This window comes from Dermacentor silvarum, chromosome 10 (genome assembly GCF_013339745.2).
Source record: "Dermacentor silvarum isolate Dsil-2018 chromosome 10, BIME_Dsil_1.4, whole genome shotgun sequence".
Lineage (NCBI taxonomy): Eukaryota > Metazoa > Arthropoda > Arachnida > Ixodida > Ixodidae > Dermacentor > Dermacentor silvarum.
Window position 1 is genome coordinate 114,279,085 of NC_051163.1, and position 15,507 is coordinate 114,294,591.

At 43.9% G+C, this 15,507-nt stretch overlaps 1 protein-coding gene across 1 annotated transcript in view; it reads left to right on the forward strand.

Annotated features, from left to right (window-relative positions):
- The window catches only part of LOC119466504 (uncharacterized), a 122,425-nt gene extending 108,919 nt beyond the window's left edge, over window positions 1–13,506 (forward strand). Inside the window, 3 exon segments of the mRNA XM_049657416.1 lie at window positions 196–2,120; window positions 2,315–2,936; window positions 6,110–13,506. Coding sequence (XP_049513373.1) covers window positions 196–498 — 303 coding nt within the window. The 3' untranslated portion in view covers window positions 499–2,120; window positions 2,315–2,936; window positions 6,110–13,506.
- Window positions 13,507–15,507: the final 2,001 nt, after the last annotated feature.

Below are 15,507 nucleotides of genomic sequence, written 5' to 3' on the forward strand. Positions count from 1 at the left end.
CACCTAAGAGCTGCGCTTTAAAATGAAACTTTGTCTGTCGTTTTCTTGTCTAGTAATGAACCTATCATCGTGAAATAAATGAAAGCAGAGTTATTAAAGAAGCATACTTTATCAACCTAAACTGATGCAGTGTTTCTCCTTTAATATTCAGTGCATGGATAGCAACAGTATGCCCCTCTTGATTCGTGCATGCAGCTCTCGGCCCCCGAGGTGGAGCGGCTGACGCAAACGTTGCTGACCGAACAGTCCGCCAAGGCCGGCTCCTCCCCAACAGACAAATTGGTCGGCAATGCCTTGGTCTTCTCCTGCGGTCACAACACAACAGCCACGGCATTCCACGAGACAGCCATGCCAGAGCTGGAAGACTCCCTGCTGAAGCGGCTGCAGCGACCCCTGCCTCTGACGGCCAAGCTACTTGCTCGCGGCTACGCAATGCCGGGAGTGATTCCGTTTGCGTGCCCACGGTGTGTTGTCAACGAGATACGTGCCAACTGGTGACCAAGCTTGATGGTCTGATGGGATGTTGGACCTCCGTACGATGGTTCTCAGCTGAGCTAGTTGGCATGGAAGAAGGAACTAAACAGGGAGTGAGCAGTACGTCACACAGCCAGCCTTGGCAAGTGAACTCTCCGAGAAGCCATTCCCTTCACTTTTTCCTTTCCAATATCGGCCTAACACATGACCTATGAAGCACAGCATACTAGCCAAGAATGTTTGGTTCCCGGTAGATTTTAATCTATGTGAACTTGTTCGGCTGCCCCGCCATAGCTTTACCTGCAGAGTGGGACCGTTAAAACCTACCGTGGACACCTGACGCGATGACCACCTGTTCGGCTGGTACGTTCGGCTTCAATCGTGTTGCACAATGCTCTCTCCTAATTCTTTTTTTTTCCATGCTAGTTGGCATCGCACTTTCCGGAAATTCAGCAATGCATCTTCTTCCTTCTGTGTTGTAGAAATAAGTGTCCGCTGAATTTCGGTAAAAATTGCACCTCTGTTTTGAGGAACCTTGTTAATACCCAAGGTCTGTGGGCCAGGGAATTGCACCGAAATCGTTTGCATCCACTTAGCGTCAAATAGTTGCCCCATCAAAGAAAACTCCCCTTGTCGAAGTGCTGGCTCCAGCCTGACACATCCCTCGTTCAACAACAATGGATCACTTAGCATTCCAAGCTTTCTGTCACATTATGCAAATTACACAAAACAAAATGGTTTGCAATACCAGTTATGTGAACAGTGGCATCCAAGTGTATTTGCCGTAGACCAACAAAGAGCATAAAACTTGCTGAAAACCTAAGCCCTCAGGCGACAGCTGATGGTTTTGTAGTGGTGGTGTTTCTTTGGTAGGGCACTATGCATGCTTTCTTATTTGGGCCCCGTAAGCAGAGGAAGAAATCCTTGCTTTCTTGTTGGCATTTTGTTTCCACAAAGAAGCAAGATGCATGCTGAGTAAGTCAAAAAGGCCTGGTCAGGTGGCTTCCTGAACTCGTGAACTATTAGCCAAGCATGTTGAGCTGTGGTTATGAGACTCGTGTTTGCATGTGGTTTCATAGTGTAAATACCCTTGACCACACTCACACTGTACTTCGTTTGTACTGGCCGTGCTTCCATGGTTGAACAAAGGAAATGACATTGCAGACAGCGCCTCAGTAAGTGCACAGAGGGTGCTGAGCTTTATCTTATGTGGGAACCACGCGTCTGTCATTTCTGTCTGCAGTATGTCAGTCGTGCGGACATGTCAGTAGCTGACGGCTCTGATGACATTGACACTAAGTGCTTATGATTGCCAGCATTCATTGCAGTCTCTTCATGAGCATGCAATCACCATTTGACTGTGATGCACTTTGTGGCACTGGTAGGTGCACAAGGAAAAAAAGACAGAAATATCCCCCCCCCCCCCCCCCCCCTTCGTGCTTTACCAAGACCATTGGACAGGGCACAGGCTTTCAACATCCAGTTGGTGTTCTGTAGGACTTGCGAGTGACTATGGCAGGCAAGTCATTCAGAGCAGTATCGTTGGTGAAGCTTACTAATGAGCGCTAGTTCTGTGCTCCTTCATTTCTGGTAAGACATTCTTGGACGGTCCTATTGCAGATGCTTGGAAACTTTGTAGCTAGCTAGTGTAGAGCTAAGGTAAGTCGCCGAAATAATTGAACAGAAGGGGTTAGGCCCGCCTCTTGGTAATGCCTCCGCACCTGCCTCGGGCCTGCAAACAGCATAACTGGGAACACTCTATTCGCATTCGAGAGTTCATAGCAGCTAATATCTATGCCTAACAGAAAAATTTCTACAAGGTGTTAGTACCAGTCTGCAGGCAAGCTACATTATGAGTGTTCACACATCGAGTTTAAAACCGTGTGTCATGACAGATTGTTGCTTGAAAGCTCTACATTCCCTCTCATACGGGTCATGGCTGTACAGAGGCAAAGAAGGCGGGTTGCGAAGTGAGTGTGTTGCCTGGTGTTACAAACGGAGCACAAAGACAAAAGGCTTAAGAAGGAGCTTTAGCTCTGGGCCAACTCCAACGCTGCCTATTCACATACGTACATGTAAAACACAAAAATGCTTTAATGGAGCAACTCCTTGACAGATTTGAATTAAATTTGCTGCGTTTTATTAAGAAAGTTAAATGTAGTGACTGTAGGAAGTGAAATTTCAGTTTAATGCCTGAAATTTTGGAGAAATCAGCGAAGATGGTATGCTAAAACTATTTAGAAGCCTGAAGTTTACAGAGCCATAACTCTGCACCAAAAACAGATATCGCAGTTCTGTAAACTGCATTTGTTAAGGCATGTATAGCTGACAAATCTTATATTTCATTTATAGCTTACGTGAATTTGTCACTATGTTTGTGTTGGTTTTGTAAAAGTCCTGCTCACATATTAATGGAATACCTTATAGCGATTTATTATACATAAATTTTGTCCACTTTAGTTGTATTATCCTCCTGAGACCCGAGACATGACGTAGTAAAAACCAGTATTTTTTTTAACTAATTGAATTTATCAGCGTACAGAGATAATTCTGATGTCATTCTTTATTTTCTATGACGTTGCGTTCAAAAGTTATCAGATGTGCAATATATTGCACACTGGGACTAAGCTGTCAAAAAAACCCGTGGAACATGATGTCATAGGCACACGCTTTTATTGACCCCTCTGGTCTCATTTCTTGTGAAATGCTTTGAAGCAGTTGCGGCCAGCTGTCAAGCACAAGAATAGGTTACACTTGCAGCATCTTAACTTTGTCCTTTCACAGCAGCCGGGGTTCCGACACCTGCTTGCGGACTTTTGGTCCACGATCTCCGGCATGTGTGACGCACTCAGTGTGCGCACGGATGGTGAGGGAAGTGGCACAACTGCTGGCTTTCGCAGTTGCATAGCCTCGCAATCACTTTCAGTTGAGGAAAACCCCTTGTCAGAGGCAAGCAGAAAATGGGCGAGCTCGAGCTTGAAGTCTAGCAGTTGCATGATGTTTTTTCTCTGGGTGCCCAGCTCTCGATGGTCTTGCTTGTAAAGCAGCCAAGAGTTCACGACTCCGACATCCATCATGAAGATGAGGGTACGAATCGTCCACTTCTTTGTGCGCATGGTAGTGGGGTAGAAGCTCAACATTCTGTCACAGAGATCAACACCCCCCATGTAAGTGTTGTACTCTGCGACAACTGCTGGTCTCTTCACAACAACTTTCTTTCGCTCTTGCTTTGAAAATCGTGTGCAGTCATCCACAGGCTCCATGCCCACGTGGGTGGAGGCCAACACGATTGGTTTGTTGTCATACCAGTTCGTGATGCATATGTTAGAGACAGTGCTGACACACTGTGACATTGCCCCACGACCTTCCGCACGCATTTCCCGGTCTCCTTCGAGTTTCAGCCCTTTCGGAAGACGTGATTTCATGATTGTCCCTGTCCCCCTGATATTCTTTTCAGCCAATGACTCAAGAAGATGTGTGCCTGTAAAATATCGGTCGAAATACAGCAAGCTTCCACACGGCAAAGTCTCTGCAAGCTTCAGCACAACGGCAGCACCGATTCCATGTTGTTTCTTTTGTGCGAGGCTCCCTTTCCCCTGAAAGATTTCAAAATCTAGGACAAGGCCTTGAGGGCTTGCCAAGATGAAGTTTTTCAGGCCTGTCGGGTTGGGCTTCCCAGGAACGAACTGCTTGACTGGGCACTTACCGGTGAATGGAATAATTTGCTCGTCAACGCAGATGTTTGGTGAGCGTGGCAGTTTGAGGCAAGCGTTTCTGATGATGTTAAGGAGAGGACGGACTTTCCATAGCCGATCGGCTTCTTTCTCTCCATCGGAAACAGCGAGGTCGTCGACGACCTTCAGGTTCGATCGCATCAGAAAGAAACGATCCCTCGTTATTTTGTCGGCTACGGCGGCGACACGCGTTCCTTGGCTCCAATACATTCTCGCTCGAGGATAACCTAAGCAGCTCATGAGCAATGTCGCTCCAAGGAACACCTTCATTTCCCCAGGAGATGAGTTCAACGACCGTCCTGTGCGCTGGAGGTACGACACTTCTGTCATTTCGTGGAGAAGTTCAAAAGCCTGGTCATCTATGTACCTTGTGTAGTACTGATTTGCGTACCAGCCATCTCTTTCGCCGGCAGTGGACGACGGTACCTCGGGTAGGTCGGGAAGGACGGATGCGTAGACTTGCTTCCGAGGCCACCTTTCGCGAGAATGCATGACTGGGTTGGAAACACCGTCATCGCCGTCATCGACATCGGTGTCCGAATCGTAGTGGCAATCCTGCTCCTCTTCATCTGCAATAATTATAACGGTGTATCAACGGGACAGAAGTGGGGTGCAGTAGAATTTTAAAGATCGAGGTCCACAAAATTTTACCTAGAATTCCGTCGCACTGCTCATTCGCTTCGGCACCATCCGCGGAATCTTCCGAGTCTGACAAGTCCAAGTCGGAATTGTCCCCATTTGCCGCAATCCTCTCAAGAATTTCGAGGGCAGAGGCATCGGCAGCATCTATTATTATTTATTTGTAACAAATAGACCCCTAATTTCAATAGAGAGAAAGAGCAAAACAAGATAACGAGTTCTGCCAAATGTAGTCGCAAAGAGTCAACATTGTCCTGACGTGCAACCTGTTGCACATTGAATTTACGAGTGAAATGATGAAGAAAAGAGAAAAGTGCAGGCAAAAATAACGATAGTGAATGAGACCTTCGTCTTTCATGAGCTCGTAAAACGATATTCAAGAGCATCAGCGCATTTTTAAATACATGAAAACGATTTACCTTGCCGCCGTCGATAGAAAGCCTCTGGCATGGAGGAAGGAAACCCCAGGAGAGGCCCTGGCCAGCACGAACGTATTGGAGAAGGTGTGGCGGAAGTCACGTGCTGTTTTTCGCAAAGGAGCACTGGGACGGGTACCCCAAATGTCAACGTTGCCATGGCAACCGAGCTCCTGAAGCTTTCGCTGCTGCTCTCGGTCTCTGAAAAGTGAGATAAGATTTTTCCGCCGGTGTCTTTCCCGCAGCACCTTTTGTTCGCGAGAAAAGCTGACTTTGGAGTATGGTGTGTCAGCTTGAAATGTGTGTTTTACGTCTGAGTGTGAGTGTCGGCCAGCAACAGATACACTCAAGCAATCACGACGCGGGTCTTCGTTGTCTTCTTCAACATGCCACGGAAAAACATAGGAGCGCGTCTGTTTCCCTAAAACTGCTACAGAAGTTTTGTATGCTTTGTTTTGACGCACGTCAGGAGCACACACTTCCGGCGGCTCGTAACAATGCAAGTTCAAAGTTCGCGCCCATCTGCTCCGGCGAGCTGCAGAACCCCTGATTGGAGGCGCAAATAGAGGTGGCACACCAACATGGCTGCACTTCCGGCTTCAAAAAAGTGACGTCAGGGCCTCTCCTGTTTTGTTTCCTTCCTCCATGGCCTCTGGACTGAAAGACGCCATTTTTGTTTGTTAGCATGAGCGCCACCCAGCGCCTACAGTTGCATAAAATACCAACAGATGGCACTACCAGTCCCTACTGTAGCTTGTAGACTCTGTTTCGGTTTCGCTTTTAGCTCATTTTGTTTACGGAGCGCTGAAATCTGAATGTGCAATACGTTGCACGCAGGGTCTTTAGAGGTTATTATGTGCAATTTATCGATTTGTGTTATCTGTTTCAATTGCTGAGGTCCAGCATTGTAAACGTGATGGTCCCGTTTCTTGAAATTTTTTAATTTTCAACAATTTTTATTGATGACTGAAATCGGAACTCAAGTTCGGTGCAGTGGTTGTCGAAAAAAATTATTTCTCCGTTCCCATGTATTTAGGTAGGAGCCCCCGAGCTAAAGCTTCCTCTTGAAGGGGACAACTGAGTCGTCCCCTCTGTGAATATTATTTGCGTTCCGTTGCACTGCTTTTGGGAAAAGATTATTTACAGTGCGTTCTAGAAGGGTTCATTCTGCATATGTTGCGCCTCTCTTATATGTCTACTGCAGTACATCTCCTTTTCTCCTTTTTTGATGTCTTCGCATTAGAAGTGTCAAAGTACAAAAAAGTGTGTGTGTGTGTGTGAAGTGTGGGAAGCCAGTCATGTGGCAGAGGTATATGTATATATATTTATATATATGTATACATACACGCACGCACACACACAGTATTACTGGCAGTAGTCGCTTCGGGCCACCGTCAGTAGCACATCTTGATGAGGCAGTAGGACGTATGTCGAGGGAGCTACTGAAGAGCACTTTGCAATGTGGTGAACGGGACATCAAAGAGGTGTGACTTAATGCAAACGCATTTCTCTCATATTTACCGCTAAATCGCGACTGAATTTTCCTTATGCTTCACCACAAGGCCGAGCACGGAGGGTTCCTGCTAAGGGGAGCACAGCGCACGAGGGGAGGGATTGGACACTTTAACGGTTGCAGGCCAACGAATAATGACAGATTGTTTGTTGCCAGTTTGTTTTATTGTGGGTCCATTCAATTAGCCCTGCACTTTGTGGACTAGTTCCTGCCTGGTCGGTGCCAGCTCTTGCTTGTGTGGAACCGGCACTGCACTTCCTGCACAAAAGAGTGAAATGAATGGCGAAGTGCAGCACCTCGTGAACTGGTTCAGAAAGTGCATGCAAATCGAATGAACCTTTTAACATATCCATTTGGAGGTTATACAGAAGTTCATGTTCGTGACTGGGTGGAGCATGCATAGAGTGGGCCCTCATGAAATGTACTGTAAGGAACCTTTCCCCTGCTTTCGTGTGTTTAAGAATGCCGAGCTACCGTTACGATACTGAGGCGGCACTGTCGGGTACTTTCTTCCACGTGTTTCCTCCTTTGCCCCTTGCACTTCATGGCAAGGTTAGTTTCTAGTCTCTTTTGCGCTCCATGTAAATAGTTTCCGGGGCAGGGGTTCGTCAATTGTGCACTTCACTTTCTCACTGTGATGGGGGTGATGCATACCCCGATGTACTGTAGAAATGATGTATATAGTGCACGATACTGGTGCCACTGAGAGAGAGGGGTAGTGTGATGCACCACTCTTTGGGGGATGGAGGTCCTAGTGAACCTCTTCCTTTGGTTCATCTGTGAAAAAAAAAAAGAGAGAATGAAAAGATGCATTGCACCTTATTTTTAGTGTACATATGTGTTGCAGGCCTCTTGTAGCTAGCTCAGTTAGCAGAATTCTGCATCCCCTAGCAACGATGTCAGCTGCAGCGCAGTGCATATTCTTACGTACTGAGGTTGATGACAATTCTCAGATGTGTGAATGAGGAGAGGAAGAGGAAGCTGTAAATTGCTTGCGTCAGTGAGAACATGCGTCGTAGACTAAAAGACTCCTCAAGTCTATACCAAGCATTCCCGCTTAAATATTTTTAAGGGAAGGAAGAGCAGGGTGGATGTAATTACAAAGCGGTTTTGGATGGCCGAGCCAAGATAGAAGAGACTGTCTACACATTCTAGTACTTCGTTGTCGTCTCGACGACATCCCATGTTATGTCCACTTCTTCAACACTAAACTTAACGTGGCAATACACAGTATTAACGGGTTTGCAGAGTTAAGGAACCAATGTTTCATCACTTGGGCTGACGGCGCCCATGTGGTCATGTGATCACCTTGATAGCACACTTTTCTTTCCTCACTTACGCTTAATTAAGTACAGAGGTTTGAATCCAGCTGCTAGTGTGAAGGGTGCTGGCTAGAATGTGCCAGACATGTGAGTTGCACAGAGAGTGTCTGCGGAGCATAAGCAGCTCCTGTGCAACACTTAACTAAGGCAAACGTTGAATCAATCAAGAATGTTCGATTGCCAATCTAAAAATGTTGCAATGTTTATGCCAAGAGATGACTTTACTGCCAAGGAAGAAGTTCAAAAAATAGAAGCCACGCAATTCTTTTGGAACTTTGCCTTGCCCTGAGTCGAGACACCGGCTCAAAGAGGGTGCCACTGTGCTGCAAATACAGCTGATGTAACATTGTGCACATCTAATAACAGTGTGTAAATCGACGGATGAACATAGAAACCACACACACATACAGCGCTGTCTTCCAACTGGTCTTTCTGTGTCAGGGGGCGAACATTTATTGTCGAAGCAGCACAAAGCAAACAGTTTACCCCTTGCGTAAGAGCAGCTTTTCCTTGTCAAGAAAGACACAAACAGCTGTAATTAGATTCTGATCATGAACAGCAAGCTAGCCCACACTGGCACTCTAGTGAAGCGTTGTAAAGTTGAAGTTTCAGCGACTCCAGCAAAGCTTTGTGTAATGTAGGTTCCAACTAGTGCGTTGGATCTGGCATCCTTTCTTTTTTTGTTCCTTCATTTATTCTACCTGCCATTTCATGAGGGAGCTGGAAACCGCACACTGTCATTTGTACACTGTCAAAATCTACAATGTCACAGGGAGTTGGTGCACGAATTTCGAAATGGCGTTGCCACTCATTCTTTGTTTTTAGATCCTTTCTGGCTTAAATATACTACTCCACTCACTATTTAGTTCTCAAGGCACGTCTAATGATATAGCTTAAGCTAGTTCTTCTGTTTGGCATCCCTTTAACGTGCACATGTATCAGTTTAACACAAGCACTACTGACACATCTGGTATTGATCCACAACATTGATTGCAGAGCTTTTTGAAACTCCTATATTAATGGCCCAGCATTTCCAACATGTCAGTGACCAAAAATATAACGATCTACGTGTGGCTGCTATCTTGCAGTCAGGTGTGTGCAACTCGTCTCTGTAACCCACCATCACCCAACTACCTCGGTAAAGTCTGAGTGCAGAATGGAAAATATGTGCACAATGACATTATGGGACAAGCTTGGCCTGATGCAATAACCTGCGTACAGCCTTTGTCAAAAATATACGGGCTTCTCTGTGCTTTCAACATGTATGTTGTTCAGCTGTGTGGTGTGGTTCCAACGGCACTCCTGACACTCCACATCTCTGGATAGCAAGTGTGAGAGTTCTTTTCATTCCTCAGAGTGTTAGAAACTATAGCATACCACATTAACTCCTTTGAGGAGCCTGTAGTTAGCACGGCAGTCGTTGGCAACATAGTCCATATACTTTTGACTAAGACTGTATCTTATAAGCATAATCGCTGTGCTTCTTTCAAAGCTTGCGATACTTAATCGCTCATAGAAACTCCTTGCTAAGCTCTGTATTATTGTAAAGTTGGTTCTTGGAATCGATGGAGTGCATTGTTCCTTCATTAAGGGTGTCTCTAAAAATGCATGTGTGTATACTTAGTTATACATAGAACTGGAGGAGCTGTTAGCCATTGTGATTTACGAATGATTAAGAAATAACTTACACTGGAAGAATCCACGATGGGAAAATGAAACTGTTTTGTTTCCTTTGCATGTGCTGCTGTAATATACTGTGCAGAAATTGTTTCCTCTAAGCGAGTGATAAATGCTTGTCCAGTTTCTCAACAGATAATTGCTGTTACTTAGAAGATGTTGAACATTTCGTGGCATATCAACAGGGTACTCCATGTTAATACTAGGAGACCTTGGGGCCTGTACGATGCAGTTTGTTAGCTGGAAGTTAAGGTATTTTAATAGTTTCATTAGAATAACATTTTTGGAAATTGCTGCACCATGTTTGGTTGGTTAAAAAAGAAGAACCCAATTTGGCCGTTAACACACACAAAGTCTTTCACTACTCTTGAGGCTTTCTTGTCATTTTGATGTTGTGAAAGTAAATGACTTAGTGTGCGCTTTTTAGTATATATTACCAGCACGAAACATATTGGGCATGATTAATGTGGGACACTGGCACCACAATTTTCATGTCGTAAATGTATATATGTCCAAAATAATGACAGAGCTTTTCTTAGCACACTGAAATCATGGGCACGAAAGAGATGAGACAAGCACTGATGTCTTATCCCTTTTGTGTCCATACTTTCTGTGCACTAAAAAAGTTTGGTCATGAAATACCAACTGGCTCGATCTCTCACATTGCTAAGCAATAGTAAAGAAAATATGAAAGTGAGAGGGAAATGAAGTGGAGGCACAGAAAAAGACGAAAATTCGGCACTACCACTTTTATACTTTTGTTCTTGCATGCGTGGATTTTGTTTCGTAAGCAGTAGTGAGGTGTCGGAAATCTTGTGAGAGCTCTAGGCACAGCTATCACAGAAAATTGTAAGATATACTATATAAGAATGCTTCCTTGCTTTTTTAGCATGAAGGCAGACTTTGTCTCTACTGGTATCTGTGGCTCAGGCGGTATTGTCTGTTTCTTAGTGTAAATTGAATTGAGCCCAAGAAGGTGTCAATTTTGGTGAAGGCTGCAGTGGCAGAGTTCTGTACATTATCACTGCCGAGAAACTGCAGCAAATAGCGAGACTTTGCGTGCTTCCACATTATGACGCAAGCATTGTGTTGTTGGCAATTCCTTCTGGTGTCTTTTAAAGATCCACCTGCACAGTTGTATGCAAATTTTGGAGAATGTGACATCTGTTTTTGGAATGTTACTCTGATCACAAAAGCAATTCATGTTTTGTGGCATCAACTGCACATTGTATTGTGTTATATTTGTGTATTTGTGTGTTATTGTGTATTTTCAGGCTGTTAATGCCCTTTAGAGTTCTGTCATATAAAAAGTGATGAGACCTGCCAGACTGCTTGATCTCAAGGCAGTGTATTGTGAGTGGCTGCAAAAATGGACCAAGACATTGATCACTGACGTACTCAAACAACTGTAACACAGGTTATCATTCCGAACAGTTGTGTTACACAAGCAGCTTGCTTCGCAAAAAGAAAACAATTTGATTTCTTGGCATGTAACGAGAAACAAGGCTGCAGTTCAGCTATCGTTGCAAATATCACAGTGCCAGTGGTGTCACTAGGGGTGGGGGGGGGGGGGGATGAAATGGCAAAGAATTATTCGTGAAAAAGCGAAAAGGTGCTGGGTGCCTTTCGTTGAGTAGAACAGTGGCACTATGCATGCCCTGACTACAGAAAACAAAGAAGGTGGAAATTTGTAGGAGGGTGCCCTTAGCAAAGCTTAATGACTTAGGGTGCTTTAGAATGTGCAGTTAACATTACATTGGAGACGTCGTGCCCGAGAGGTAAATAACCTGCTTCGCCGATACACCTGCATAGGGCTCGTTGTAGCTTTAGTAGAAATACTTCCCCACCGGGGCCAACTGCGCCAGCGGATAGTGTGAGATTAGCATAAATTAGTGTTTTAATTTCCTTACGAAAGCTTATTTAAAACTACCACACACTCTACTGAGAGTGTATTCTCCTTCGTCCTAGTTGCCTGATATTTGTGGCTCATCTTCATTTTACTGTCCTTTTAACTTTCCTCCTTCCGAGGTGCTTCTTTCAAGTTCACTTTAAAAAATGTGGATAATCTATTATTGTATATATACCTATGTGACTACATATGCAATGTGCAATGCATGTGGCTATGTATACACATGCATACACATATCGCTGCAGGTATTTCTACATGCTCAAAATTTGCCTTTGTTGTGTTTTATGTGCACGTTTAATCTGGGCAGTCATCTGACGAAAACGTATTGCTCTGTCTATTTTTTGAGAAGTGTTCTTTTTTAAAGTAAAAGAAATTGCACACTCCTCTTTTTCTGCCTTTAAATGCAAAAGAAACGCATTAGTATGCGCTTTCGATGTGATGTCGTGCGGAATTGGGAGTTGTGTGGTGCACTCGTTACTGTGGACACTTTAAAAAGAAATAAAAATAATTAGTTGTTAGCTACACGACAAACTGCACACTGAATCAATCCATGATTATAAGATTCTACTTCATTGCTTGAAACAAGAGGGCAGAAAATAGGTGGGGGAAGGGGGGAGGCAGGTAATGGCGGGCCACCGCCCTGGGCGCCATTGGCCCTAGTGATGCCACTGCACAGTGCATTTCTCGCTTTCTGGTTGTCAGTCCAAGCTGCTCAGAAATGTATTTTTTTTTTTTTTTTACCATTGCTGTGGTTGCGTGCTTTGATCACAGGTATACAGTTGCGAGCAAAAGTTTGGAGACCACGGCATCAGAAAAAAATTTAAATATATTCAAGTGCAGCTCCGCGGCCTCAAATTGGCTGAATAATTGTAATGGTCAAACACGTGCATGTCGGCGTGCGCTCTTGGTTTCAGTCGGAATGCCCCAGCTGCGAAAAAAAAACAAAGAATCATGGCACCTTTAGTCCACAAACTTTTGCTCGCGACTGTACATGGCATAGCACATGGCACAGTTTGATCTCGTGTATACCTGAAAATGTGCACCAGGTGCATGCTGTGTACCTTTATGCAGGTGTGTCAATCCTTTCAGAAGACACAGAAGCGCTGTATTGTCAAGTATGCAGGAAAGTCGTGATTGGTACATGAACAACAAATGCCTTAACTTACATAAGCTGGTTCCACTCTCTAGTCAGTTTGACCTACATCAGAGCTCCGGCTAGTAAATGATAAAAAGTTTTGAATCAAGATATTTCAACTAAGTGGCCTCATCGACCATGGCACTAAATTGCTGGCTCATCTCGCGATGACTGTTTTAACGTAATGGTGGCTGCTGAGACAAGCACTTGTTATCTCTGTACTAAATATCTCAGTAAACTCAAATTGACTAATCATTGGAGGATATTTGTGAATTATTGCAAAGAAGTTGCATTACACAAGCACCTAGCTTTGGTGAGACCACCATGACTTGTGAAAAGAAGACACACCTGTGGCTCAAAATCATGACTGTCAGTTGATGCAGGCATGCTGCATGATTGTGATTATATATGTGGAAAATTTTGAAAGCTTCAAGTTACCTGCTATGGTCAGCTAGTTTTAACTTAATTTGAATCTTGGTGCTGCCATCTTGAAAGCAATGTATGTTAGTATGGTTAATGTCAGTATGGTCTCATCCATGTGCATGGTAGCACCTATAGTTTTGTTTTTGGTTAAAAGTGAAATGAAAAAGTTTAATATGCTATGGAGCTTGGTAATACGTTCTTTTTTTTTGTATGTGTGTGTGTTCATGAACATGAAATGTGAGAAATAAATTTGCTATCTACAGACCTTTCATTGTAACTTTCTGTGCCCCGTTACTTAGTTCATCATCATCATCATCAGCCTCTATTTATGTCCACTGCAGGACGAAGGCCTCTCCTTGCGATTTACAATTACCCTTGTCTTGCGCTAGCTGATTCCAACTTGCGCCTGCAAATTTCCTAACTTCATCACCCCACCTAGTTTTCTGCCGTCCTCGACTGCGTTTCCCTTGTCTGGGTATCCATTCTGTAACTCTAATGGTCCGTCGGTTATCCATCCTACGCATTACATGGCCTGCCCAGCTCCATTTTTTCCTCTTAATGTAAACTAGAATATCGGCTATCCCCGTTAGCTCTCTGATCTGCACCGCTCACTTCCTGTCTCTTAACGTTAGGCCTAGCATTTATACTTAATTGTATGATACTAATTAGTTTGTGATATGGCAACTGCAACATTTAAGCAAAAGATTTATTGGACTTGTACTGCTGTGCAGTTTTAAGTTATTCACATTTGAAAATATTTTGGAGATAAGACATGTTCAATTGTTTGTTTTTCCTTGCCTCTTTAATGGTTGCAACTATGGAAAAATAGCAAAAGAAACGCAACCTAAGACATTGCGCTATTTAGTGATATCACACTGAAAAAAAAAACTAAAAAAAGAAAAAAAAAGCTGTGCAATTTCATGTGAGTAAAGATTTTGTGGCATAAAGCAATCATTTTCAGATAAACACGAAAAAGGTACACTGACCTTTTTAAAAAAAATTAATTGAAGATGCCAGTCCCTAGGTATAACATATTAATTCAAATATGTAAGCACGAGTGTAATTATTTGTTTATAGAGCGTATTTATAGACAAATTTTTTAGTGAAGCTCTTAATGCTGCTAGAATCTGTGAATGAAACTGTGAAGTGTGGACGACACTTCATATTTTCTGCAGGGGGAATTATAAAAGCCTAGGTTAATTGTGGGAGCCGAGAAATCAAACATACCAGCACTAATGGGTGCACACTACACAGACATCAGCAGAAATAATGAAACAATATTTGCATGAAACCTAACATGGGATTGCAATAAAGCTTTGCAGGCATACAAGGAAAGCTGTGATGCTATTGGGAAAGCTTCTAGGGTGTTTTCCAATTCGGGGAGACTGGAGATGTGAAATTGCCACAAGGCCCACTAAAATGACTTTCAAATAGGTGAATCACATTAACTGTAATCGCTATAAGCAGGGGAATAAAGTTTTCAGACTTTTTGTAAGTATAATTCAACACCTATCTGCGCCAAAGTGGGCATCAAAAATAACTTACCGGACTGCCCGACAAGTTTTCCCTGCACAACTAGGATAATTGCCTTGAACCGCACCACTCCTGTTTGGCATACCAGAAACACTCGCAGAGAGCCTGTGACCGACAGCAAGGCCATTCTTGTCCTGTACTCGTCTTGCGAGCGATAATTGCCCTCAACTATGAGAACGCCGCCCCTGTCACTTGTGTCCCCAAAGGTGACAATTCAGCATACTGGGAATGTTTTTAATGACAGCAAGGGGGAACCAGGAGCAGCCCTTCTTATGGGCGTTCTCTTGTACGAAATTAAGTGTTGGTGACCAAACAGAGTCTAAGAACTAGGTTATGCCACTACATAGAAAATGGTCATCGGAACCACAGACGAAACAGGGGCTGTGAACATGTCTTGGTGACCCTCCCACGTATGGGGTTTCACTTCTGCATGTGAAATCCAATATACGACCGTCAAGGTCCACTGTTGAGAGATTGTTGCAATAACATGCTTGTAAATATGTAAATATATCTCTTCCTTTTTTGTCGTCAAAGCCTAATGTTGCAATCACCATTTACTTCCTGTGATGAAGCTCACCTCATCTAGCCACATCGTGTGACCAAAATTAGACAGTAACGCGATTTTACTGCAAACGAGGACCGTTTCCAAAGTCCATGCACTCCTTGGCTGATGCATCACAGCCAATTAAGCTGTGACAAAGTGTGCAGGCACATTAACGGTTTCTTTGTACC